This window comes from Lagenorhynchus albirostris, chromosome 11 (genome assembly GCF_949774975.1).
Source record: "Lagenorhynchus albirostris chromosome 11, mLagAlb1.1, whole genome shotgun sequence".
Classification (NCBI taxonomy): domain Eukaryota; kingdom Metazoa; phylum Chordata; class Mammalia; order Artiodactyla; family Delphinidae; genus Lagenorhynchus; species Lagenorhynchus albirostris.
In genome coordinates, this window is record NC_083105.1 from 59,532,300 (window position 1) to 59,560,034 (window position 27,735).

Here is a 27,735-nt window from a genome sequence, read left to right on the forward strand (position 1 = left end):
ATGGAGAGAAAAAAGAACTTCAGAAGTGTAAGGTCCCCTTCTGCCACCCTTGCTGTGCACCTCAGGCAAGACCTCACCTCTCTGGGCCTCCATATATAACAGGATGAACACCGCACCAGGGTTTCATCAGCTTGAAGAGACAGTGCACGTGAAGATGCCCAGTGCACTTTCACCCGACAAACAACACACACAGCCAGGCCAGGTCTCCCTTCTTTATTGATCTCTGGCTATAGCAGGATTCTGGGAGACCAAGGGTGGGGGTGAGTCTCATGCGTCTCTGCCCCACTCAGGGTGGGGTAGGAGGGACAAGTGGCAGGTGGCAGGTCTAAGAGACCATGGATATGACTTCACAGGAACAGGGCCCACTGTACAAATGCATGGTTGGTACAAGAAAGGAGGAGGGCAGTCACCTGGACTTGGGCCCTTCCTGGGACAAAGCCGGGTGAGAGGAGCCTGAGGAGAGGAAGGGGCAGGGGCCTGGCTGGGCTCTCTCCAGAGGACATGAGAGCAGCAGTCCTGAGCCCCTGCCCGTCTGCCTTCCACCCGCCACTCCCCACTTGTCCTGGGGAGGGGCCTCTTGGGCCGGGGCTAGGAGGGGGAGGGACCCTCTCTGTCAGCAACACAGGATTACTGGGTTACACCTCACCCTCCCCATGCGCCCTTGACCCCAACCCAGCTCTCCCCTCCTGTGCCCGTAGGATGTATCCTGAAGGTGCTTTGCTGGGGAGACTTCAAAGCACTGTACAGACATTGGTCGGATGGGAGCCTCCCAGCCCCAGGGGAGAGGAAGGAGGCAAAGGGTTCAGGACTCAGCCAGGGCAGATGACAAGCCCCAGGGGCCTAGACCAGTCCCGAGTCCTTGGCCACCCCAGGAAAGGCCTCCTCTCAGCCCCTGGTGGCAATGGCTCCTCTTCCCCCAGTCACCATTGCAGAATGGGAGAGAGGGAAGATTGCAGGGTCTGGGCTGGGGATGGGACTGAAGCAGTGCAGGTCTGGGGTAAAGAGGATGCCCCCCATTCCCAGGCCCTAGAAAGGTACCATGCCCTGAAGGAGCCCACTCCCCTACCCTCACATAGGGCTCTGAAAACCCCCAGCTTCCTATCCTATTCCAGCCCTTCCCAGGGGAGGAAAAGGGGGACCCAGACCTGCCAGCTAAGGTCTGGGGTGGGGGCTGAGGAAACCCCCAAAATGTATTGCTTAGAAACTTGGAGGCAAGAAGGATGCGGGAGGACCCAGGGGGCTGGCATCTCCAACCCTCCCCCGCAGGCCCTGGGAAGCCTCCAGGAAGCTCCCCTCCAGCTGACCATCTGGCCATAGGGAGAGTCCAGAGGCGGGGGGGGGGGATGGACACAGTGACCACTGGGAGCCTGAAGTTCCCCAGTCTTGCCGCCGGCAGATTAAAGTGCGCCCCAGTGGGTGTCGGGTGGGGACAGGCCCTTTCCCCAATCCCGCAATCTCTGGCGTCTGTCCTTCGGGTGGGGTGTCTGTTCCTTGATGTCCATGCTCCCTTGGAGCAGATGGGGGAGCCAGTCCCGATGGGTGGTGCTGACGACATCGAACACTTTGGACTCGGTGAGGACCTGGGGGAAGAGGAGACACCTCGGTGCTCTGACCTCCTCCTTCATCTCCAGCCTGACTTACCTTCCTCGGGTCCCACCGGATCCCCACTCAGTCCCGCTTACAGTTGAGCAAAAAAGGCCCTGCAGAAGGAGCTCAGCCAGGGCGCGAGCGGGGCTGGATTGAAAGTCATGCCCAGCTGACCTCCCGGAGCCTTGGGCCCTGACTGCCGCCTCTCCCCAGGCCCTCACAAAGGAGCTGCTCAGCCCACTCCTCTCTTCCTGCAGGTGGGAGGACTCTGCTCTCCACTCAGGCCCCGCTCGAGTCTGTGTGCTCACTTCCTCCATATCCCTGCTGGGAAAGAGGGAAGGACCACCTTGCATCCACTGAACCCCAGAGATGACCCTTCAAAGAGGGCTGTGGCACACCCCGCTGGCCCAGCTCCCTGCAGAACCTTAAGTCCCTCCCTGTCTGCCGCGACAGGCTCACCTGGGCCAGCCCCAGGCTAGTCCAGATTCCCGTTCTGGTTGTGTTCATCTTCGGCAGGGGAGGCTGGCGCCTCTTCCTCACAGGGGGACAGCTCGTCAATGGACATCTGGTTGGTGACGCCTGCAAAGGGGCAGGAAGGAAGCTGGGACCAGACCAAGCAGTATGTTTCCCCCAAACCCAAGGAATATGTGGAGACAAGTAAGGGATTCTCACACATCCCCCTTCCTTCCAGCTGAGCTACATTCAACCCACGCCTACCTGGGGAGAGCCTCTCCAACCTTGCTAAAATGCACAGCCCTCAACTCCCACGTTAAGGAAGAGATGTCCCAGCCGGGGCCACCAGGTTACCACATCCACAGGGTACCACTGATGGGCCGCAGTGTGCATGGGGTCCCTCAGGTCGTGGCATGTGGCTGTCCCTATCCTCTCTCAAGTTCGCATTCTAGAACGGTCCAGGCCAGTCGGCCAGTCAGTCGTTCCTGTGATCTTACTGCAGCCTAGTCAGTTCCCTTTCCCAACTCAGGGAAGGAGTCAGACAAAGCGTTGCTTGAGGAAGGGCTTACGGGCTTAAGGAAAAGGGACCCGCTACTGCTGCATCAGCCACCCTCCCCGCAAGGCCTCGTCCTCCCAATGGACCCACCGCTTGCCGCCCGTTCCTTCCATTTCTGCTTGTTCTCCTGAATGTATTTGATCCAGGTAGAGCGGAAGCTGACCACGTCGGGGTTGGGATCTCCCACTTCCACATCCAGAGAAGGCTGGCGCCACTGGAAGCTAAAAGCCGGACCCCAACATTGCGAGGTCAGGCCCTGCCCACCCCAGAGCCATCTTCACAGCCCTCGGAGTGGAGGGGGTAGAAGACCAGTAGGCTCAGGCACCCTCATCCTTGTCCTCTTTCCCTCTGCTAGGTACCCGCAGTCCCCATCCCTCTCCACACCTTCCCTCCTCCTAGAAGGAAAATAAAAGCAGATTAGCAGAAAGGCAATAAAGACAGAGCTAATGGGAGAGATATAAATACGGTGGAGGGAACAGAGGTGCAGACCACACTCCCTGCCCCCCATCCTTCCGCCCCTGTGTGTGACTCGCAGTAGAGGGGCTCCCACTTTTGGAGTCGCCTGCTTCTCCACGCCCGCCTGTACCTCCTCCCTGGGAGTCAGTGCTCTCTGTGGGCCCCCGGCTGCTGCGGCCACCCTCACCTGGGCTGGGTTTTAGACTTGGAGTCTTCCTCCCCCATGGGCTGGACACTCTTCTCGGCCACATCAGTCAGCACAGAGAACGTGGGTTCCACGATGAAGTCAATGAAACCTGCAGTGCAGGGGTAACACAATGGAGCCATCTGACCTGGGGGCCCGGGCAGAGGATATGGCCGGCACAGCCGTGCCCCCGGCTGCACGTAAAACAGGGTCACCTGGGGCTGAAAAGTTCCCGGTGGGGGCAGCCTTTGCGATGATGTCTTTACGACCCCAGAGAACTCCACCCCAGGACCCCATGCTCTAGCACAGCGGGCTTGCTGCTACAGGAAGAATGGCTTTGAAGGAGGTGGACTTGGAGAGGTCCTGACCCGGCCCAGCCAGCATCCTTTAGCCTTCGCAACTCTCTCCTCCCTGCGGGAAGGGACACTCACCAATCTGGGACTGTGCCACGAGAGTGGAAGTGCGGTCACAGAGCGGAGAAAAGGGCAGGCCCAGCTCTGCCTCTTTGTCACCCTAGGGGAGCAGACAGGGCGGGGAAGCATCTCAGTCTACCAGATCAAGGTGCAGCTGGGGGTAGAAGGGGCTGCCGGGGGAGAAGAGGGACCTCTGTGCCTTTGACCTGGAAATGAGTGGCATGCAAATGCCACTGCCAGCAATTACTGTTAAGCTTTTCGGAGATGACATTATATCCCATGGGTTTGAGATCAGGTTGGCAGCTGCAGGCCACTGAATGAGGACTGGAGAAGGAACAGGGAACTTGGAGAACAAAGGGGAGAGAAGGCCCCATGGGCGGGGGCGGGGCCAGGCAAAGAGGCCTCATACCTGGCGGAAGAATTCCTCCATGAGGGCCTTGGTCCAGCGGCTGTGAACCGACCACTGCTTGGTTGGGTGGCTGATGTCAGCAGCATGCAGCAGTAGAGACAGGGCCTTGGGCTTATCAATCCTGTTGGGGCAGATGGCAAGGGGAGGGAGACTGATCTTTTAGGGGAAGGAAGCCTGGACCATTCCTAACTTCCCATCACAAGCCCTCTCTCAGATCAAACTTCAAACACCCTGTGAGGCTAGACACACACACACACACACACACACACACACACACACACACACACACACACACACACACACACACACACACACACACACACACACACACACACACACACACACACACACACATTTACATATGTATAGGAAGCAGCCCAGGCTCTCAGAATCAAAGGGCCTGGGTTCGAATCCCCACATACCTATCACACACTAGCTGTGACAAAGAGCAAGTTACTTAAAATTTACATATTTCATTCTCCTCAATCCTAAGTGGAAATAATAACAGAATCTGCCACATAGAGTTGTTCTGAGAATTAAATGACATACAGCATATAAGTATTTAGAAGAGTGTCTGGCACCTAATAAGTGCTCGGTAGATGTAATCTATAATAATAATAATTATTATTATTTCCCAACAATGACACGCTCTGACACTGCACACTCTCTCACACCCAGACACCATACAATTTTTATTTTTTTTTGTGGTACGCGGGCCTCTCACTGTTGCGGCCTCTCCCGTTGTGGAGCACAGGCTCCGGACGTGCAGGCTCAGCGGCCATGGCTCACGGGCCCAGCCACTCCGCAGCATGTGGGATCTTCCTGGACCGGGGCACGAACCCGTGTCCCCTGCATCGGCAGGCGGACTCTCAACCACTGCGCCACCAGGGAAGTCCGACACCATACAATTTTTAACACACACCTTCAGAACACGCAAACACAGTCTGTTCTCCCTTACATTTATATACTCCCACCCACTTTTAAGCAACATTAGATGTAATTATGGCATTTCTTCTGTGCTTTTTTTTTTTTTTAACCTCACATGACTCTCCCAGTAGCCCTATGAGAGTAGGAACTGGTGGCAAGCTATTGTGGAAGGAGGCATTACATTTTCACATTTCCCAGATACAGAAATGAGTCCAAAGAGTTGGAGTAAGCCTGACCTGAAGCTGCCCTGAGAACGCCCATCTCAGACCCCCAGCCCAAGCGCTCTCCAGTAGACTGGCTGCCTGGGCTGTACACATCACATACACGAGATATACTCAGATTCCTGGAGCCAGGAGAGTTTCTATATCCGGGTAAAGACTTGTCACACCCTTTACCCATGCGGATGCCCCCCCCAATTCACACACACCTCACTCTGGCCTATGCCCAGCCACACCCCACCATATCTCACCTTTCCAGCTGCTGCAAGGCCGTCTTCATGGACTTCAATTGCTGGAAATGGCAGGACATGTCTGTGGCCAACACCATCTCGATGACCAGGGCCCGCAGCTCTCTGAAAGGACAGAACCCAAGTATTGATCAGCACTGCTAGGCAGGAGTTCCGGGAAGTGGGGAAAGAGGGTTGGGGTGAGGGGGTCCCTAGGGATGCCCACTCCTGGCTTCTGCTCACACAAACTCATCCTTGGTGAGGTTGATGAAAATGTTCATCTCGTCGTCCTGCATTATTCGGAAAACAGAGCTGATGTGGTGATTCTCCAGCACTGAGCGATCATTGTACAGGATGGCGCATTCTGACCTGCAAAGCCCAAGTCACCGTGTCCGGCCCTCTGCACCTCCACTCGGCCCCTCCTGCCCCTGCCACGTCCCCACCCCTCACTTGGTCTGGATGTGGAAGCTGTTGGTAGTGCCAGTGTGCTCATAGTCGTGGATGGCTGCAGCAAAGATGATGGCCAGGACCTCGATCTCCGACAGGCAGTGCTGGGAGAAAAAGACAGATGATGAGAGGGGGCGGACCCCCTGCCGGCCGCTGCCCAAAGACCTCCACACACAGGCAGGACTGCTCAGCCCAGCCCTTCCATTCTTCGAGGCCAGCTCTTAGGCTAATGCAGCCACGTTTCTCAGCTCCCGGAATGGCCAAAGACCTTCCTCCATCCCAACCAGCAACATTCCCATCACATCCCGGCACACATCCCCAGCGCTGCCCATGAAGTTATGGTCCACCCAGGAATACTCTAGAGTGAGTAAGCCCAATCTGAATCTGTAAAGACTCTGGGATGCCAAAGGAGAGGAACCAAAGAGAGAAAAAAGGAAATGGGAGTAAAGTCTAGACTTCCCGGTTCTGCAGCCGTAAGACCCTGAGTCACAGAAGACTGATTTCCAGGGCACCTACCACCATCCCTGTGCGGAGCAAGAAGCAATGGACCGTCTGTGTAACGTCAGCTGCATGGATCTGGTTATGGTAAGGGTTCTTGTACTTCCCATAACCTGTCTCCAAGGCATCCAGGAAAGTCATCAAAAACACAGTGGGAATCTGCAATAGGACGGAGGAAATCGAGATTTGTGGCGGATGTGCGGGAATGGCAGGCGGCCGAAGACGGAGGTCAGCAAGGCCCATTCTTTGGAAGGCAACAGGGCATAGGAGAGTGCTGGCTCTGCAGTCGGGTGAACCTGGGTTCACATCCTGGCTCTACCACCTGCTGGCTGTGTGACCTTGTGCAAGTCACGTGCCTTCCTGTGCCTCAGATGCTTAACTGCAGAATGAAGATAATACCACCTACCTTGAATTTAATGAGATAAGCACAAGGCACTTAGTAAGTGTTCTCTAGAGAGTAGCTATAATTATTATTATTTCCCTGGAGATTTTTAAGAAGAGGAAGTCAAGTTTCCCTCCTACCTTCCAACCACTTTACCCCATCCCCAAGCCAATACCATGGAGAGGGGCTCAGAAGCAAACGAAAGAATAAGATGACCCGGAGAGGCCCCTCTAGCCAGATGTGGATCACCCCCTCCTTTGAGAAGCCTTTCCCCACCCTTCGACCACCACACACACACACACACCCAAGCACCAGGAACCAGAGGTCTGTCGGGCTGCGCGCGGGCTATTCAATCCTGTCTCAATCCTGTCTCGGTCTCTGCATGTGCCCTGGGGTACGTTTGCTTCCTTCAAAGGCCCAAGGTTCCCAGAGGGCGGGGCTGGTGTCTGTACCTGTCCCTAGATCTCTGAGGCTGCAAGGAGAGCGGGGTTCAGGACTTGAGGAAGCTTCTGTAGAGATGCGCAGTAGTGACGAGACAACAGAGGATGTGCCACTAGTCAGTCGGACCCTAACGTCCCCCGCCCCAACCCCTGGAGGGCTGTGCCCCAAATTCAGGGAATTTTAAAGGACTGTTTCCACGACAACCGCCCTTGCTTTTGCGTTGCCATGGTGTCCCTGGAGGAAGGGAAGGGAAGGGGAGGAGCATGGGAGGGGCTGGGTACCCAGGAAGGGAATGTGGAGCTTGAAAAGGGCGGCTCCAAGGGGGTCTCTACTACTAGAGCAAGAAGGCTCCTCTCTCTCTAACTGCCTTGGAGCAAGGTGGGCTGGGGCGAGGCCAAACCCAACGTGATGCAGTTACTCTCGGAGTTCCCCGGAACCAGTCCTTCCGGGTGAGGAAGCACCTGTGGGAGAACTTGGTGTCTGGAGTAAGCCTGAGAACCAGTCTGGAGAAACACGAGCTGGGAAAAGTCTTAGGAAAAATAAGAGCCTGCTGTTCTCCGTCCTGGAGAGGGCAGGATTGGAAAGAAGAAGAAAACGCAACTGCAGAACAGGGCTCGGGAGGCACTGAAGAAAATCTCAGCTGAGCATCTCAGGGACGTTCTGGAAACCCCTTGGGAGTTGTAAAGGGAGGAGTCAAAGGTCGAGGAAAGGCTCTCACACACCAATAGTCTGTTACAGTGAAGTGGAGGCACAGGTGGCCGGGTTACCTCCCAGAGCCCTCTGGGAGGGGCCCTCCAGCTGGACTCCTTTGACCCCCCGCCAAACCCCTCAGAACACACATGTTCTCCTCCACCCTAACGCCTCACCCAAGTGCTCGCCAAATATCCCCATGGCGACTCCTCAGCCCCCCTCACCCTCCACTTCCAAGTGTGGTTTTTCCACGTGCAAGTGATCTTTAACCGGCCCCTGTTCTCAAAAGACCCTTCCTCCTGGCACAGGATCTGAAGAGGACGTTAATCCTGTACACTTCCTGGCCAGCCAAGCTGAAGAGCAAATCGAGTTCACACCCTCCCTCCCCTCCTACAGCCCTACGTAGCCTTGCCAAGAGCTGACCCTCTCCCTAAAATTCCTTGGACAGAGACTAGAGCTGGAGGGGGAGGGGAGGGAGAGGCCCCCCCGAAACAAATGGAGAGACACTAGTCCTGCAGGGCACCAGCTGAGAGCTTCTGACCTCTAAGCCTCCAGCGTCCACGGACAGGGGCAGGAGGGCTGAAATAGGGAACTGAACTTGCAGCCAGCCTGGAGAGGACAAGTTAGGGGACAGAGCAAAGGGCGAGAGTGCAGAATCCTAGGCTGGCCAGTTTCAGGGCTAGAATCTTCCCCTAGAAAGCAATACATGAAGCCAGAGGCTGGGACTGCAGCAAGTGAAGGAAAGGCTAGACTGGGGTGTGCAGGGGGCGACTTCCCTGACAGTGAGACTGAGCCAGGGAGCCTGTGGAGTCTGCTGCTTGTTGGGACTCTTTGAGAACAGGGTGGTGGGAGTAGAGAATCCTACCCAGAGGCAGGGATAGGATGCTGCCCAACCTTAAAGCGGCTGATGAGGTTGTGCCGAGTCAGCAACTGAAAAACAATGGTCCTCAGTGCGTGGTCATCAGATGCCCGGTTCAAGGAGAAGACATCAAAGCACCAGAGATCCAGGTTCTGTGGAGAAACAAGGAACTAGGCAGGGAGACTCCCAAGGGGGACATCTCCTGCAGCAGCGAGGGCTGCAGGTAGACTTCAAGGAGGACTTCCCAATGATTACAGAGGCTTGGGAAGCAGGAAAACAAAGAAGTGGTAAATAGGCCTCTTTCTTCCCAGATATCATTCAGTAGGGGAGTGACAAGAAGTCAGGAGTGTGCGTCTCGAGTGGGGAAAAGTTGTTTTGAGGAATATGGAAACAACAGTTAAAAGGGAAGGCAAAATTCATCCCGTAAAGCGTCTGAAAGTCCCAAGGACTGTTCCACCCCCCTCCAAGCTTCTCCTCTTGCCTGAAACCCCCGGGATCACCTTGAGACAGTTGAGGACCACAGTGGAATAGGTGGGGCCCACAGAGGTGTACGTTCTCCGGAACATCCTGAGGGAGAAGAACGAAAAGGAGCCCAGGTGTGAGGTCTGGGAATGGGGTCGGATCAGGCGGGGCTGTGCGGATAGGCCGTGGGCATGTGGGGCTGGTGGTACAGTGGGGTCCTGGAAGACGAGGGTGGCTGGGAACGAGGGACACAGCTAGAGGTAGAAGCTGGCAGGGAGTGGGTGAGCTCACCGTTCCACGAAGATCCCAGCCTGCACCGCATGCACGATGCTCCGGAACTTGGGCTTCTCCTCTGCTCGGCGGCCTTTGGCCCGGGCCTGCTGGGTGAAGGTGGAGGCCAGCCAGTCCCGCACCTCCGAAGGCACCGCGTCAGACCGCAGCTCCTGCAGCTCATCCTCCGTGTCCAAGATTTGCCTGAAGCCCCAGGAGGGGAGTCACAGAGGAAAGACGGCAGGTGCTTCCACAGCCTAGAGGCCCGGGCCCAGCCACACCTTGGAAACTCTCACACCAGCTCTCTCCCTTCTCTGACCCTCCCTTTCCTTTCTTTCGCTAAGTCTTTTTACTTCTGTTTCTCTATCTGATGTCTCCAATAATGAAACAGGTCACTATGCGAGGTAGTGAGCACCCCAACTTTGGAAGTATTCAAGCAGACAGTGGAATGGATACCACCCATCGAGGATGCTACAGGCCAGCAGCAGTGTCCTCCAGAAATAAAATGCAAGCCACGTATAAGTTACTTTCAATTGTCTAGTAGCCACATTCAAAGGTTAAAAAAACAGGTGAAATCCATTTTAATGATAACGTTTCTTTAACCTAATACACGCAAAGTACTATCATTCCAATGTGGAATCAATATAAAAATATTAATGAGATAGTTGACATTCTTTCAAAATCTTTTGAAATCCAGCATGTGTTTTACATACACATACATCTCAATTCACACTTGCCATGTTTCAAGCCCCACAGCCATGTGTGACCAGTGGCTCCCATCCAGGGCGCGCAGGTCTGGAAGGCCTCCGCACTGGGAAGAAGGTTAGGACTAGATGAGCTTTAAGGTCCCTTCCAGCTCTGGAACAGTGTTCTCTTCTTGATGTCTGTGTTTGTCTCTGTCTCTGCGACTCTATGCCTGTACCTCTGCCGATATTTCTACCTATAGATCTATCTGCCCTCCCACCCCTCCTCCCTGCTCTGGCCGGGTCAGGCTCCTGTCTGACTCCCCGGCCCTCCCTGAATCACTGTGTCTGTCTGGTATCTTTCTCCTCTGTGTGTGAGTTTCTCCCCACAGCCCCATGTCACCACTCTCACCGCGTCTCATTTATGTAGACGGCCTCCAGCAGGGAAGCTGTGTACTCCAGGTTTTGCTTCAGCTCCTCAATGTTTACCTCCCCATTCTCCAACTGCTTCACCATGTAGCGCAGCCTGTAGGGGCCCGGGTATAGATAACCTGCTTAGGCGCTGGACCTTGTCAAGAGAACAGGATACCTCTAATAGGATGCATTTTACAGAAACAGCCTCAGTCTTCCATAACCCATTAATCTTTCTAATAGAATAAAAGCAGTTGGGCTTCCCTGGTGGCAGCGTGGTTAAGAATCTGCCTGCCAATGCAGGGGGCACAGGTTCGATCCCTGGTCTGGGAAGATCCCACATGCCACGGAGTAGCTAAGCCCATGTGCCACAACTACTGAGCCTGCGCTCTAGAGCCTGCAAGCCACAACTACTGAAGCCTGTGCGTCTAGAGCCTGTGCTTCCCAACAAGAGAAGCCACGACAATGAGAAGCCCGCGCACCACAACAAAGACCCAACATAGCCAAAAATAAATAAATAAATAAATAAATTTATTTTTTTTAAAAAAGCCCTGGTCCGGGAAGATCCCACATGCTGTGGAGCAACTAAGCCCATGCGCCACAACTACTGAGCCCGCGTGCCACAACTACTGAAGCCCGTGCACCTAGAGCCCACGCTCCGCAACAAGAGAAGCCACCACACCGAGAAGCCCACGCACCGCAACGAAGAGTAGCCCCCGCTCGCCGCAACTAGAGAAAACCCACGTGCAGCAACAAAGACCCAATGCAGCCAAAAATAAATGAACAAATTAATTAATTAAAAAAAAATTTAAAATATAACAGCAGCTGATGTTTTTCATCACAGGCCATTGCCACTGCCTTACTAAGTTTACCTAGCCCCCAAAGTTAAATCTCGGGCTGTTCCATGGTCCCCACCCCCTCTGACCTCTCAATGCCCCCCTTTTAGTCAGTGTTTCCTGAAAACTCTTGTTTAGAGTGCCCAGGGCCCAGCAGAATTAGGCAGGTACAAGCTCCCAGGGTGATGTTTTGGGGATGAGCTGTTTCATAGTCTGAATAACCAAGAGCTGAAACTGCTTATTTCCCCCTAAGAGAGGGCTTTGGGAGCCCCCAGCATTCTTTCATTATGTCTCTTGGTCTTGACGGGGAGGGGGTACATGTCCACAGCCCCGCTGTGTCTGGCAGGGATGGCAAAGACACAGAACAAAGACCAATCTGAATTGGTCTTTCGCCTGGCCTCACTCCATCCCGGCAGAGCTAATCGATTATGATTCCAGAATCCATCAACCAGGACAAAGCAGGGTTAACCCCTGCCTCCCCAGTGCCACGCCAGAGAGAACCTCTGGCCAAGGGGGACTGTACCCATCCCCTACCTCTGCCCCGTGGCAGCTTCCCACAGAGCCAAAGTGGGGAGAGTGGGGTTGGAGGTCTCACTTACGGGATGCTTTGCCTGAAGGAACAATATTTTGCCCTCATGAATTCCGGGGGATTAACAGGGAGGCTTCTTAAAAGTCTGGTTTGTGACTGCCTGAGTCCAGCCCAGGCAGTCACAAAGCAAACAGAGCTCTCTGACTTTAGATGGTGATTTTAAAGGAAGCTGTGAAACATTCCCCTCTGGCTCCTTCCCCCAGCCCTGCCCCACCCCATCCCACCTAAAACCAAGATGGTGTGAAATGGTGGCCAGCACAGTTCCCCACTGAGAGGGGCTTCAGAATCCCAAGGTCACCCTATGAGTCAGGGAGGAGAAGAGAATGAGTCAGGGACTGGAGGCTGAAATTAGCATCGATTCCCAGGGATGCCGGGGTGGGGGTGGGGGGGAGGGAGAACAATGGCATTCCTGAACAGAAGCAGCTCTAGAATCCCGGGGTCTCAGCAGTTTTGGAATAGGGGCGTTCAGAATAGCCAGCCCCAGGAAGCGTCACTGGCCAACTGTCACCTCAGGGACCAGCAGTCCTGGCCAAAGACAGGTCTGAATACAAATGGGGCAGAAGGGAAAGGGGAAAAATGGGTGGGGAAGGAAGCTGGAGGGTGACACTGCAGCCTCCTCGGTGGGCTATCTTCAAATATCACTTCCAGCCTTCCTGCTGCACCATCTCCATGTGGAAAGAGTAGGTGGTTCCACAAGAAAGAGTCCGGGTTCAGTAAAGCTCAGCCCCAGCTCTGGCTTCATTAGGGAGGAGGAATAGAGGCTGACAACATAAAATGCTTTCCAGGGGGCTTCCCTGCTGGTGCAGTGGTTAAGAATCCGCCTGCCGATGCAGGGGACACGGGTTTGAGCCCCGGTCCGGGAAGATCCCACATGCCGCAGAGCAACTAAGCCCGTGCGCGCCCGTGCGCCACAACTACTGAGCCTGCACTCTAGAGCCCACGAGCCACAACTACTGAAGCCTACACACCTAGGGCCCGTGCTCTGCAACAAGAGAAGCCACTGCAATGAGAAGCCCACGCACCGCAACGAAGAGTAGCACCCCACCCCCCACTCGCCGCAACTAGAGAAAGCCCGCGCGCAGCAATGAAGACCCAACGCAGCCATAAATTAATTAATTAATTAATTAATTTTTTTAGAAAAAGGCTTTCCAGCCAATGGGCTGGAAAGGAGCAACTGAGAGCTGACCAGAGATCACAGAGGAAAGAGATACGCTCTGCCATTGGGGCACACAGCTTCCCTCTCCTGCTCAGTCCCCATGGCCAGGGACCCTCAACTCTGGGGACACACAACCCAGGAAGAAAAAAAGGCCTCTGGTCCCATCTCCTCCCAATCCCAGCCCCAGTCTTCCATGTCGATCAGCCCCTTTTACAGCGGAAAACTCTGCCCACTAGGGGTCAATATGCCCACCACCAAAGTTCTCCTTTCTTGAGCCACCTAGGGAAACCCACATCCCAGCACAAGCTCCCAAGTGAACAGCCAAGCCCATGGGTGCTCATTTGCATGTATTTGCATAATCTCTGACAATGCTGCCCGCTCTACATTTTAAAAAGGGCTTTCTCCTACATTATCTCCTTTTGTCTTCAAAATGGGCCTAGAGGGAGGGAGAGAGGGAGGCGGGAAGCCAGTGCTGCCCCTGTTTCCAATGCAGAAACCCAGGCTCCCAGCACAACTCTGGGAGGCAGGACTCCTGGATGCAGACCTTTCACTTCCTGGCTCTGAGTCCCGGGCAAGTCACTAATTCTTCATCAGTGTCTATCAAAGTGTGGCCTGTAGACCACTGCATCTGAATCACCTGGGATACTTGTGAATATTTTAGATTCTGGGCCTCACTGCACACCTACTGAACCAGAATTTCTGAAGTTTGGGTCCAGGGATCTGCATTTTTAACAAACATCCCAGATAATTCTCATTCACACTAAAGTTTGAGAACCTTTATTTTCAAGCTTCAATTCCTTCATCTGTTAAATAGTGAGGATAATAGTAAACCACCTGTTAATAAGAGGAGTAAATGAAAGAATGTATGTGAAAGGCCTGGCATATAAAACGAGGCTCTTTAAACATGAGTTGAATTGGAATTAACTGACCAGCATCATGCTGGCCCAGCTCACGCCTCACTCCCTTCAAGTCCAACAAGCACCTACCTGCCTTCTTGATCCCAAGTCCAGGTGGAGAAGAGTGAGCCTAGTTTGGATGGAGGCTGGTAATTAGGAAGCCCCCTAACAGAGGAAATGAGAGGATGATAATGACCATGATCTCTCCTTTATAATTACAAACCTGACTTGAGCCTCACAATCTCCTCATGGGGGAGGTTATAAGACTCGCCCGAGGTCACACAACTTGTCAATCTCACTCAGGTCGGCAAGCTTACAACTCACTCTACTGGAGCTTAACTGTGTCCCAAACACCAAAAGCGAGGCTGGACCCCACTGCATCACAGCTCCTTCAGGGTCAGTCATCCAGGCTTCCTGGGGTGATGGTGTCTGCAGACACCACCAGACCCCCAGGAAACTGGGGGTGTCTTGATGGCACTGACAGTGACTTTTCTATCCTGGCTGCTGCGCCCAGAGCACACAGTACATGCTCACTAAATGTTCATTAAATAATAAAAGGGAAAGGGAGCAGATTAATCAGGTTGGAGGCTAACTGCCAGCACTCCCAATTGAGATCTCAGGGCTTAGGAAGCAGAGTGCGGTTGTAGGCTGGCTTTCAACACACCCCTCCCTCCAAGTTCCTCCCATCTCCACCTCTCGATGTTGTCCAGGAGCTCTTGTATAGCTCCTGTTGAAATCTGAACCCAACACGATCCAGATACCAGAAGGAGGGGGGGAGGGAGGAAAAGAAAGATTAAAGAATAAATTTGACAAATGGGGAGGCCAAGGAAGGGACCTGGACTCCGGCAACTGGAAGGATCCCTCCTGAAGTTACATAATTCTCCCCACGTGTCTCCCCACGACACTTCCCGGCCTGGCAAAGCCTGGTAGCTTCCCAACAGTCCTTCCACTCCACTCCTAGCCCTGGTTCACCACCACCACTTCTTTCTCCTTTATCTTCAGTCCTCATACCACGACGGGAAAGCCTCAGGTCCTGACTGCTGGAGGCCCCAGTCTCTCTCAGCTCTAGGCAGCCAGCTGGAAAAGGGGGCTCTGAGCAGTAATAATCCCAACGCCCCAGAAGAGTGCAGCTTCTCCAGCCCCCATAGGATGATCTGACAATTTCCGAAGGCCCCTGCCACTACTTCCAGCACCCACACTCCCTGAAAGATCACTGTAAGTAGAGGGCTTAGGACAGGGCAGCCTCAAGCTAAGAGGCTGGGAGTTGAGAGAAGAATCCTATTTCCCTCTGGAGGTTTTAAAACCAGATGAGGAGATACTGGAGGAATATGAGGTCCTAATGATGCTGGGGGTCAGGAAGGAGAGAAAGAGGGGAAACACTGCTAAGTCACCTGCCCCTGCTAACACACACACACACACACACACACACACACACACACACACAGCATATGGGGCTGTCAGGTCTTGATCCCTCCCCTCCACCAAACTACAACTGGTAGACCCACAGCAGCCTGTCCCCCTCCTCCCCTCCCCCTTCCTCATCCCTGGCGCCTACCTGAGGATGGGGCCCTGGAGGTGGCGCCTCGGCACAGGAACAGGGCTTGCCATGGGAATCAAAGTTTCCTACTTCAAAGTATCAAAATGCTGCCCCCGGGCCCCCTGGGTCCCTGAGGGGAATGGCTCCCTCTTGGGCCCCTGACTTCCTCCTCCAGGTCTCAGCAAAAGTGACTGACCAGAGAGAATTTGGAGGAGGAGAACAGGAGGAGCCTGGCTGGAGGAAGGAGTGATGAGGGAGAGACCCAGCCCACAGCAAGTGGGTGAGAGGCCGCAGGAAAAGTTTCACATCTGAATCAGACTGAAAACAAGAATCTGTTCTCAGAAGAATCCCAGAAAGGACAGAAATAGTACAGGCCAGCCCCTTGCTCTGAGGAGGTGGGGCTCCTCTTTGGGGAGAAGGAAAGGGTTAGCAGGAGGCTTAAGGGTGCAGGGACAGGGAACCATCCGGAATTTGTCCATGAGAGGAAGTCTGTAGTGAAGGGAAAGGGCCCTGCAAGAGCCCCTCAGCGAGGCTAAGGCAGATTCGGCTCCCTCCCAGGGTCTTTTTCCGGGGCCATTCTTCAAAATGAGCTTTAACCCACCTGAAAGTATGGAAGCAAGACCGGAAGAGAACTAGGAACTGCAGGAGAGGGGCTCGCTAAAGCTAGGGATCCGGGGATCCTTACCCAGAGATCCGCTCAACAGGGAGGGAAGCCCCCGCCCAAGTAGTGACTGAAAGTCAGAAGGACTTGCTCATCGAAACCGAGAGGCTGGGCAAGTTTCTTTGATACTCCCAGCCCCAGTTTCCTCATCTGTAAAACGGGGACTGGGGAATAACCGTGAATTAACTGGAGAGAGGTCAATCCAGCGCAGAGGGAGAAGGGAAGTGATGGGATAGCCTAGAAAGTGCCTGGGAACCAAGACCCCTCTTTCTCCTCCTGGCTCTGCTCTCGCTCAGGTTAGGAAGAAAAGAACCCGGCCTCTGCGGCGCGAAGTGCGCATACAGCTCAGGCCCGCCTCCGGATTGGCTGTGGGGTGACGTCACCAATACAAGTGCATTGGGGCCGCGATTGGTCAGCGGAGGGGCGAGGCGGGGCTAAGGAGGAGAGCCGGAGTGAAGCCAAACGCAGCGAGTGAAGAGAGTTCCGCTCGATTACAGTCTCTTTAATCTACGTCCTAGGGCTGGGGGTAACGTGGGGATGAGGAAAAGCGACTAGAGGGGATGAGGATGACAGGAGAAAGAGAAAAGAAAGGAAACGGGCCAAGAGCCAGAATTTTGTGACGGGAAGTCTTGCTCCACCCCCCCCCCCCGCACACACCCCGCCTCGCACCCCTCCCCACCAAAAGCAGGGAGAAATCAAAATACCTTGTCACTGTGCCATAGCCTTGAAGGCTTATAAACAAATGAAGTTTGGGAAATTACTGGGACCAGCGGAAGCGGGCTTCAGCAGCAGCAAGAAGCAGCAATGCAGGCTAAATGTCTACAAAGTTGTGTTCTAGTGAACTCCTGGTAGCCATGCAGCGCGGCCGCTGCGCTAGATAGTGTTTTTGGAGAGAAAGGACTAGACCCAGAGTCAGAGACCTAGAACTGCCACCCAGAGGATGGGGGACAAGTTATTCAGCCTGCTCTGTAGACAAGCTCGCTTGGAGAGATACAGATGGGGTGGGAGTGGGGGCAGGTGGTACACCAGCAAACACCAACCCAAGCCAGCTCCCCTCCCTCACCCGACTCCAGGCCAGGCCCCCTGAGCCAAGTAGGCACTAAACTCAACCATCCTACTGAAAGGTAGAGATTTCTTAGACTAGAAAAGCTCTAGAGAGGATGTCTTGTCCATCCCTCTGCTCTCTTTCCCAGTAGAACCAAAGATTGTTGGACAAATAACGGCTTACCACATCACCCCACGTGCATACATGCTGCATCATCCCAGCGTGCACCCCGTACATGCTCATCCCAGCCTATTATCAACTGTTCCTAATTAGAAAGGATATTGATCAACCACCATCCCTTCCTGGGAAAAAAATTTTTTCGCACGTATCCACTCACCCACACATATATACACATGCCACACTCTACCTCTGTCTGAGCTAAGGAGACTGTTCCCTGGATGGGAGGCAGGGCATAGATGTGATGATCCCAGCATGAAGTTTCCTTCAGCCCTTAAATGTAGTTTTAAAATAGCAAGGAGCCCAACTATAATGCCTCCCTCCCTGGTCCATCCGCACCATTCCCCACCTGCACTGAAGAACAGGAGCTGGAATAGGGGATGAGCAAAGCATAGGAGCCTCTGCCTGTGGTCAGAGAAGAGGGGTGTGAGGGGGAGTGGGTGGAGGGGTGTTGGGGAAGGAATTACCCGGCTGATCTAAAGGCTCCAAAATCTCAGAAATTGAAAAAAATCAAAGAAATCATCTAAATCCAATAGAAAAAGGATATGAATTAAAATCAGGAGATTTTGCCTGGACTTCAGCACTATGTGTGACCTTGGACAAGACACCCTGGGCTCCAGTTTCCTTGTCTGTAAAATGGGTAAGTACACGCTTCATAGAATTCTCACAAGGATCAAATGAGATCATATGAGAGCACCCTGGGAACTATAAAGTGATGCATAAATGCAAAAAATTACTATTTAGTTTTTATTTTAGTTAGTTCAGCAAGGTTCATTACAACTCCTCCATGAACAAAGTTCCCCGTGCCCACCCTTGTACCCAGGGCCCCTGATGTGGAAAAGCCCAGTCTCCCCGCCACCACCATTCCAGATGTCTGGGTCTCCTCCCTGGTTCCTTATTCCAGGGACCAGGGAAGCAGCAGAAGCTCCATGCATAGCATGGAGCTCCAGAGACCAGGAACAACCAGATCCCCACCTTACCCAAGTACTGCCGCTCCCCTCACTCCCCTGGCTTCCCACTGCTATACAGGCAGCCCCAGTTCTGGCAGCTGGCTGGGCACAGTGGCGGGGGTGGCTCCAGAGATAAAAATAGCCCCCCTGGTGACAGAGCTGGGGTGCCATCCCGGGAGGCGGCAGGCCTCAGGTTGACATGGCAGCGGTGGTGAGAGATCTCCAGGTACTGGACAGAGGGGCTGGATGGAGGGAGGGTCGAGGGAGAATTGAGCAGGGCTTGGGGAAAGCTGGTGGGTAGTGGGGGAAGGACAGGAGCCAGGCGAGTGGAGGGAGATGAGGGAGAGGGGCAGGAGGTATTAAGGGGGCAGGGAAGGAAAGAAAGGACACTTGAAAAGCGCTGCTGAAGAAGGTCTGGGAAACACTGAAGAAGAGGGGGAGTGGTCGGCTCACACCCCACGTGTGTCTGAAGGCACCTCCCCCCCACGCCTCCTGACCAGAAGCCCTTTCTAACAGGTGTTCCCAGCAACAGCCCAGCACAGCTCAGATCCGCTGAGGCAGGGGTAATCTAAGCAGCTGGGGCCTCAGGCCAGACTAATAAGAACCCAGATACCCCAGCTGCCTGCCCAGCACACAAATGAATCCTGCCTCCCTCAGGCTTCAGCCCTTGAAAGAGGGAGGAAATAGGAGGGGTGGGCAAGAAGGTCAGGGGAAGGGTAGCCAGAGAGGAGGCTCCCAGGATCCCACCCAGGAGGACTCCGTCTCTGGCTCGCTCGCTCACTCCTCTTCGCCATCGCTGCACTATTTAATTCTGCTCATTAACCTCCTGCGCACGGATCTCCCCACCGGCCCTCCAAACCACATCCCAACAGATGTTCCCAGCAGATTCCCTGCTTCCAGGGGACCTGACAGACATTGAAGGGCGCCTGGGTTGGGAGAGTGAGTTGGAAGCTTGGCAAGGTACTGACTGCCAGTGTGACGGGAGCAGCTCTAGATTGTGAATCAGCAGGATTTGAGTCTGGTCTCAGCCCTGCCCCCCACCTCACCAACTGTTTCTGGGCATCAGTCTCCCCCTCTGTAACACATTATGGTTCTCAGAGTCACTGCCTGGGTTGGAGGCACTAGGGAAGTAGGGTGCCTGGGTCTCGAGTCCCTGGTTGGAGTTTATCTTTCTGAGTGGCTCACTGCTTCCCCCAACTTAGCCCTAACCTGATGCTTTAAAGGAGGAGGGTGGCTTTCTTCTTTACCGTAGGAAGGTTATATTCTAACCTCCATGAAATTTCCAGGAAGTTCTCCTGCATATCTATCTTTAGTCCATCTCGCTGCAATGAAAACAACAGCATTTTCTTGGCATTTCAAAGAAGAACAGAAAGGAAGAGAATGGGCAGGACAAAGAAGTCTTTGGGGGTGAGTCTGGTGCAATTTGATTAATTACATTTCTTTCAGATTGGAATTTCTAAAGCTACTGCTTGTAGAGAGACGGTTGGAATTTAGGGAGCCCGATAATACTGTTGGCGTGTGTGCTCACTCAACCCAGGCCCCGAGAAGTTTCCAAACAAGGTGGGCGCAGAGGAGAGAACTAGGCGGATGGTGCCAAGTTAGATGATCAAGAGATCATAAACAGGGGAGCAGAGAAGCCAAGGAATAGGAAGGAAAGAAGCTTCTCTTGTCCCCAGGTCCTGCCTGCCAGAGAATCATTAAGTCCCCTGGAAGCCAAGCTCCCTTCCCAACCTAAATGGTGCCAACACCAGCTGGCAGGCTGATCCCACTGCAGCCACTGTAATTATCTGCAAGTCTGACTACCCATTGCAGCTGCGGATCCAACAGTACCACCTGAGTACCCCCTTTCTAGCTTTTCTCCCAGCCCTGAGCCCCCAGGCCTCTCCCTGGATATGCCCTTTCTCCCCCAAGCCTGCTTCTCCACCAAAACCCCATCCCAGCTCCCTCAGTGGACCTCTGCCAGGTCTGGAATGCTGAAGCATATCCTAACCTGCTGTTTTCTTCCCAGAGAGGGAGAGGATGCCACTGGAACTGAGGGGAGGGGAGCAACTGCAGGACGGGGGGCATGGGAGACAGAGGGGCAAGAACACTGGCACTAGGGACCTTCCTGCAATGAATGGATCACAACTCGCTCTTCTCCTTTTCCCTTCTCAGTAGCCCTTCTTCCCCCTCAAGTCCCATCTTTGCCCCACTCACTGTTCCCAGGATTCTCCCCCAGTTCTCGCAGACCATTAAGTCTTCCTCCCTTAGGGGACAGTCTCATTATATAACAACTGGGAGACCAGTCTCCCAGTGGTCTCACCTGCAGCCCACCTGCTGCCCTGGTTCTGTCCCCCTTTCTCTGCTGCTGTCCTGAAGAGAGTTGGAAAATAGCTACTCAACTTCCATACCTGCGAAAATCAGCCCCCTGAGATCCAAAGGCAATTACCTGGCTTCCTCCCCAGAGGAGCTGGGAGGATGAGGTCACTGAGATGGCAGAAGAAAGGCCTTGCAGAATACAGGAGTTGAGGCTGGACTCATCAGGCGGCCCCAAAGGGTGCGTGCAGCCAACTTGCCCTGAACCATCACCGCAATCACCGCAACAACACCTGAGCCGGTGGGGGATCGGGGGGTGGGGGGGTCCTGGCTCCTGACCAAGAGAGGGAGGAAGAGGGACAAGAGAGGAGAGCAGAATAGAGCCCAGCACAGAAAGAGAAACCAGAAAGAGATGGGAACAAAGGAGGGAAGGGGCAGAGGAAAGGCTGCAGGAAGAATCAAAGAAGAGGAAAGCAGAGGGAGCAGAGAAGCTGCAAACAAATCCTCGATGATCCCCGTAAAGACTCAAAACAGAGGGAAAGATCTGTTTCAAGGTTCCCGGCTCGTGCATCCCAGTCTGATGGGAATTGCCAAAAACATAAAGAGGAGAAGATGAGACACAACCCCTCACTGCATTGACTTCAGGAGCTCCCTGGACTGGGGGCGGGTGGAAAGGGTCTAGAGACAGCCAAGCTGCCTGCGTCTGTCACCTGGCCTTCCAGTCCCATAGCATCATCCCCAACCTACTTCACCCTCCTCCTGGCAAAAGTGATAAGTGGCAACCTCAAAGGTGGGATCTCCTCTGCCTTTTTTAACCGGCCTCCTGGGGCTCCCAGGCAAGCAGAGTGCTTTTGGGTTCTAAGGGACTTTAGAGATTCTCTAGAATAGGGTGTGTCATACCTGGTCATATCACCCCCAGGCCTACAGACTTAGGATAAATGCCAGAGGGGAATTCCTCCAATGCTCAGGAACTCACCAACGCAGTCCCTAGGCTGCCCACACCCACCAAAACTTAGAATTGCTCCATCCACTTCTAGTTTGACCAATCAGAAAGAGATGACCAGGAGTAAGTATCTCTCTTTTCTTTTGACCTCAGGGGCCCACACCCTTTGTGGGACAGCCCTCTTCCCATCCCACCCAGCCTTCTATTCTCTAAGCTCAGTCACCTGCCTCACCCCCTGCCTCAGTCACCTGCCTCACCCCTTCCAGACAACCACTCATCAGCAAGACTCTTCCAAATCAGGTCCCAGACACCAGGACTCGAACCTATTAAGTCACTCATATTCCTGCCTCTTGAGTCTTTATTTTCTCCCCATCCAAGCCAATGGCCACCCATTTATTCCCATTCTGCTGCCTCTTCACACAGCAAGCGCTCCCATGCTGAAAGAACTTCAGACTTTATCATTTAACAGCCACTTTCATATGGATGCTACCAAATAAAGAACAGAGACGCAGAGATTATACGACTTCAAGGTCATGCAGCTAATACTTGGCAGAGTGGAAACAAGAACTCGAGCTCAAGTCTCCCAATATTCCCTCTGCTCTTCCACTGCCACCACTCCGGTCCCCGGTCCCCTCCAGCCACCTGTTCTGACCAGAGGTTTGTGAAGTTCTCCCCTTGGTCTAAATTTGAGTTCCCGTATCTCTGCACCTCCCCTTCACCTTACTGCAGGTGTTTTCCACCCTCTACCATCGAGGGATGCCTCATTCAAGACAAAGCTGGTGGGGGCAATAGCTGCCTCATTCAAGACAATAGAGGGGGATATAAAACCCAGGGAGGAGAGATTCCCTTTGCCATGGTTGAATATAAAGGAAGAAGGGCCAATCCAGGGAGGAAGGCACTAAAAATCATTCCCGCCAAGGCCTGGGAGAAATGATGCTCCTTTTCCTCCAGAGGTCCAGGGAGCCAGTTTATCCTGCAGTCTTCATGGCAGCTCCACAGCCATATGCAGAGAAAGGACAGCAGCACAGTTTTCAAAACAGCGCCACAGAAGATCAGTCCATAGGTCATATACAAAATGAAGACAGAAGGTGGGATAAATCAGCGAGGCACCCAGTCCAGGCCCTGGGCTTCTGCCTCCTGTGCATTTGATCTCCCCAGAATTGTCCAAAATGTGGGTGTGTCACAGATACATACACCAGATCACACATACATATTATCCCATTACCTATACACACACTCACGTACATCATCTCATTCATACATAGGACAATTTCAGGTGTTCAGGTAAGCGCGTGTTTATTATCCCAACATATTTATTACCACACATGCCATTTATAAACATAAAAACAGACATCGTCATGGAGCTCACACTCCACCAAATGTCCTTGTCACTCACATCAACCTTTACCCAGATTCATATGTATACACGTCAGGCATTCAAAATTTCATCCTGATACATCTCGTTCATATATCCAGATTGTTTCTGCATCCTCTCCGTAACTCCTTCAGTTCCAGGCTCTGGTCTGAGGTCCTCAAAAGAGAGGACCAGGGCTCCCGTGGTGGCAGAGTGGTTGAGAGTCCGCCTGCCAATGCAGGGGACACGGGTTCCAGCCCTGGTCCGGGAGGATCCCACATGCCGCGGAGCAACTAAGCCCGCGTGCCACGACTACTGAGCCTGCATGCCACAACTGCTGAAGCCCACGTGCCTACAGCCTGTGCTCTGCAACAAGAGAGGCCGCCACAATGAGAAGCCCACGCGCCGCAACTAGAGAAGGCCCGCGCGCAGCAACGAAGACCCAACGCAGCCAAAAATAAATAAATAAAATAAACAAATTAAAAAAAAAAAAGAGAGGACCACACTTTTTGAACATCACCCTCTAAAAGCAACAACAAAAACAACCTCTCCCTTTCTTCCATCCCCATGCCTACTCCCCTCACCCACTACACACAGGAACACACGCAACACACAATCAGAGACAGAACTGGGCTCTGTGACATATACAGGTATATTCATTAACTCATTTGTTCATTCCTTTATTTAAGAGCAATTTTTGAGTGCCTATTATATTCTGGGTCCCACACTGACTCTGATGAAACAAAGATGGGCAAAAATAATCCCCAGCTGGGTCTTTGCTCCAGGTCCCCTGAAATGACCTTGAACCACAGCTTAGGACATTGGGTCTAGACCATGGGAGCCTGAGTGTACACCATGTGGAGAAAGGAGAATAGAAAGGGATTGTGTCTATACTATCCCAAGGAAGAGGGAAGTTCTGTCTGTGAAATTCCAGGAGGAACTGGAGCAGAGAGAAGAGAGTGATGTTGTACTATCCTGGGAGAGGGAGAGAGAGAAATCATATATGTGCTTTTCCTGTGTAGGTAACCCCCCCAAAGGAAAATATGAGGCAGATGCCAGAATGGTTGAATTTTACCACTTGGATGGGTGTGGCAAAACAAGGAGCAGGAGGCCTTCTCTACTCTCCACTCCATCTGTTGGAGTTGATCCATATTACAAGCTCCGCAGAATCAGGGACTGAGTCCATTTTGTCCACCACTATATGCCCAGCATCCAGCACATCACCTGCCCCACAGGGGGCACTCAATTAATAATTGTTAAATGAATGAATGAGCTAAGGATGGCAAACCAATCTCTGCTCATAGCTTTTCTTGTTTCACAAAAGACACCGAAAACCCTTTCAACTTCTACTGGCCCTTCCCCACACTCCTCAAGGCCCTCTGGTCTCAGAGAAGGGTGAGTAGGCAAGTCCAGTCCTCCATCTTAAGGTTAGAGATGCTGAAACTCACCTGGCCAACCCATCATCCCTGAAATGCCTGTCTCAGCCCCTCTCAAGCCTCAGCCTATAAGTCTGCTTAGGTAGGAAAATCTTCCTGCTAGGTAGAGGTGAAATCCCACACTTAGAGTCTCTCCAGCTAATATGCTCCAGATTCTGAATTTAGCTTTGGCAGAGTGCTAGTACGGGAAGCAGAATTCCTGGATGGATGCCCTTCCCAAGAAGAAATTGCCCTGGACAATTATATTCCTATGGGCTTTTTTAACCAGAGGAAAAAAACACCAGGCCCAGGTTCCCGAAAGAGAATCTTGATGTCCCAGATTAGAAATTAAAAGGGTCGTGGGGGGGGGGGAGCTAGGATATGTTGAGCATGGGAATCTATATACTCCATCTGTCTTCATTTCTGTTCAGTATCTAGTCCTGAGATAATCACATCCATCTACCTATTTCCAGACTAAATAGCCCCTTCCCACCCAGGCCTATTTGGGGACAGTGGTGACTGGGGGTGAGGGTGAGGTTCTATTTCCATTTAAAGGAAGAAATGCCCTCTTTGCTCACCTCTTCAGAAACCACTCGACCCTGAGAGTTGTTTCCCTCTCCTACCAAGCAAAAGTCCTAAATCCTTTTATTTCCCTTCATCTGATTGGCAAAGCACACACCCCTGCCCAATATTCAAACAGGGCCAAATCTAGTAAGCTATCAACTTGGGATCTAACTTGATATCAAGACTTGCCTCTGCTTTGAAAAAGTGAGACTGGGAATCTATTCCTGGTAATTAACATTGAGGAGATGGTACTTTTCTGGGTAAGTTATTACATGTAGCTAGCACTCTCAAGGACCAGATTGCTGGAGTGAGTGAAAACCGGAACAGTCTCATCAATAAGATTAGTGATTCTTGTCCACAGTGATCTCCTGTAAGGACATCTCAGCCAACACACTCTGTAGGGGCAGCTGCCTCTACTCCCTTCTTTCCCTGGGATTCAGTGCCTCCTTGTGAGGCTCCTCTTCTCTTGCCATTGACCACTTCTCACACTAAAGGAAGAAATAGCAATTTGCTTCCAGAAAAGACCTGTGGTTAGCAAGGTGTGGGAGAGAGTGAAATGGTAGAACCTGCTCATTTGCAGCGTCCCTTACCTGGAACGGAGGCGAGGGAAGTACGTGATGAGCCACTAGTGCTGTGGGGAAGCATCCTGGGACACCTTGAATTCTGCCACTTATAGACCCTGTGGGTCCTTCTTTACCTTTTGACCACTTCCCTACCTACCTTTCTTCCCAGCTTAGTTCCTGTTAACAGAGCAGTGTTTTCTGTCAAGAATCACCCAGTGTTCCTCCCAACAAAAACCAGTTCAATCCGGTTTTCCATTTCTTCATCCCAGAACCTCATTCCAAGGCTGCACTTCATGGAGCCCGCAAATTGCATTGGTCAGAGACAGCAAAGGAGGGGACCGGGAAGCGTATTTGGATTCCACTACGGCACGTTTGTTGCCCACTATGCCTCCATTCTCCCTAAGGCCTCTCTAAGCAGCTAGTGTGTAAATCAGACCCACGGACCCAATATAAAGGTGTCATCTTATCACCACAGGTGAAGGCTTTTTAAAAAACACAATCATAAACATCTATCCATATTCTACCCCCATCTCTCCCTCTGCCAGAGCCCAGAAATGAAAAGCTTCAGTGCTCACCATTGAGAATGCTGGTGAGGAACTGGGTTTGGAGGCTGTGTTTCCTGTATTTCCTCACCAAACATCTGCAGCCTCTTTCCTAGGGCCATGGAAAGTCTTAGCAGGGAGAGGAGCACTTCCCTAGCTCTGGTTAAGAATCAACAGACTGCGGAGATTACCCGATGGCAGCTGACAGGGAGATAAACATGATGTATGGCTTGTCTTTGACTCAATCCTCTCCTTCTCTGATGAGCAGGAAGAAAAGTTCCTTTCCTTCCCTGGAACTGGAGTATGGGACACCGGAGTCCTCCCCTTTCCCATTTATTCCTCCCCACATTGCCCTCTTCCTGCAACAATAAGAAAAGATGCCTAAATGTGCTTGGAGATCCTTGGGAGACCCTACAGCGACAAAAAGGCTTTGACAGTTACCTTGCCCCTGTCAACAAATCTCTCTTCACCACCACCCTGGCTCCCAGGTAGGGGCTCCACCCCCCCTCCTCCAGATCCCAGGTAGGGGTTCCACCTCTTCTCTAGATCCCAGATGGGTACCCCATTATTAATATGCAGAGAGGTGAGCAGCTCAGGTATGGGGTGCCCCGCCCCGGCCCATCCCCTCCCTCCCCCCCACCCCCGTTGGATGAAGGAGGCGGAAACCACCAATCCCAGTCGAGATACATATGACCCACAGGTTAGCACAAGTATCCCCAGGCACTAGATCTGCATCTGTGTGCAATCACTCTACACACACCTCTGTGACCCTGGGACAGTCATGCACACACATGTGATGTGTCTCACATCTGCACACGGATACGTGTGAGTCAGCCTGGCACCTCCCGAATGCTGCCCGTCCGCGGCCCTGCCACACCGCAAATATTGTGCCGCCTCTCTGCGCTGCATGTGTCACCCGGGGGGTCCGCGGGCACATCGTTAGCTCTGCAACTCCTAAACCCGCTCCAACCGGCCCGCTTGCTCCGCACATGCCTATGCCTTGCACATGTCTTCTGGCCACGCGTGTCAGGGCAGCTTATTTCCTCTCACCTGCCAACATGTGTGCCCGAGAGAATCCACCGGCCCGGCTCCGGCTATCCCCCGCCTTTCCAGGCTCCCTAAGATCCCTTCCCCCAACTCCCCTGCCCGGGGACTCACAGAGACCGAAGCTTAATCCACATCTTCTTGCTGGGGGCTGACTTCAGCTCCAGGGCCGACGGGCAATCCGACTGCAGCATCTCGGGAGGGCTGCGGGGGGACAGCTCCATGCTCAGCCTCTGTCTACGGAACAGAGGGAGGAGACAGCCCCGCGGCTCAGCCTCAGCCGCTAGCCGGGAGACCCGCGCCCTCCATCCCAGCCCCTTCCCACCTGCGGCTGGCGGGGACCAGCCAGGCCGATGTCTCTAGGCTCGGCCCAAGCTGGCAGAGCTGCAGTTCCTGAGGCTCCTCCTCTCCCGCTGCCCAGCCGAGCTCTGGCCTCCCAGTCCAAGCCCTCCGCGCCGCCGCCGCCGCCGCCGCCGTGCGCTGCCGGAGCCGCCTCCTCGCCTCTCTCCTCCTCCCCGGGCCGGCTTCCCCTCCCTTTCCCCCCTCCCTTCTCTGCCTAAGCGCTCGTCTCTCACTCCTTGCAGCCTCTCCTCCC

At 53.3% G+C, this 27,735-nt stretch overlaps 1 protein-coding gene across 10 annotated transcripts; it reads right to left on the reverse strand.

Annotated features, from left to right (window-relative positions):
* Positions 1-198: 198 nt before the first annotated feature.
* PDE1B (phosphodiesterase 1B) lies at positions 199-27,614 on the reverse strand. Of its 10 annotated transcripts, none has more exons than XM_060165978.1 (16): positions 27,466-27,614; positions 27,255-27,377; positions 10,575-10,688; positions 9,501-9,683; positions 9,248-9,314; positions 8,783-8,899; positions 6,394-6,534; positions 5,881-5,981; positions 5,674-5,799; positions 5,455-5,556; positions 4,059-4,179; positions 3,668-3,749; positions 3,240-3,348; positions 2,687-2,817; positions 2,047-2,166; positions 199-1,580 (listed from the first exon to the last, which is right to left on the reverse strand). In XM_060165978.1, exons 2-15 carry the CDS (start codon positions 27,362-27,364, stop codon positions 2,063-2,065), a joined length of 1,608 nt encoding a protein of 535 aa, XP_060021961.1. In that variant the 5' UTR covers positions 27,365-27,377; positions 27,466-27,614; the 3' UTR covers positions 199-1,580; positions 2,047-2,062. The 10 variants fall into 10 exon arrangements, with proteins under 10 accessions (XP_060021961.1, XP_060021953.1, XP_060021959.1 ...); XM_060165970.1 differs by lacking the exons at positions 27,255-27,377; positions 27,466-27,614 and adding exons at positions 14,141-14,215; positions 15,606-16,545; XM_060165972.1 differs by lacking the exons at positions 199-1,580; positions 27,255-27,377; positions 27,466-27,614 and adding exons at positions 1,588-1,908; positions 14,141-14,215; positions 15,606-16,549.
* Between the last annotated feature and the right edge of the window lie 121 nt (positions 27,615-27,735).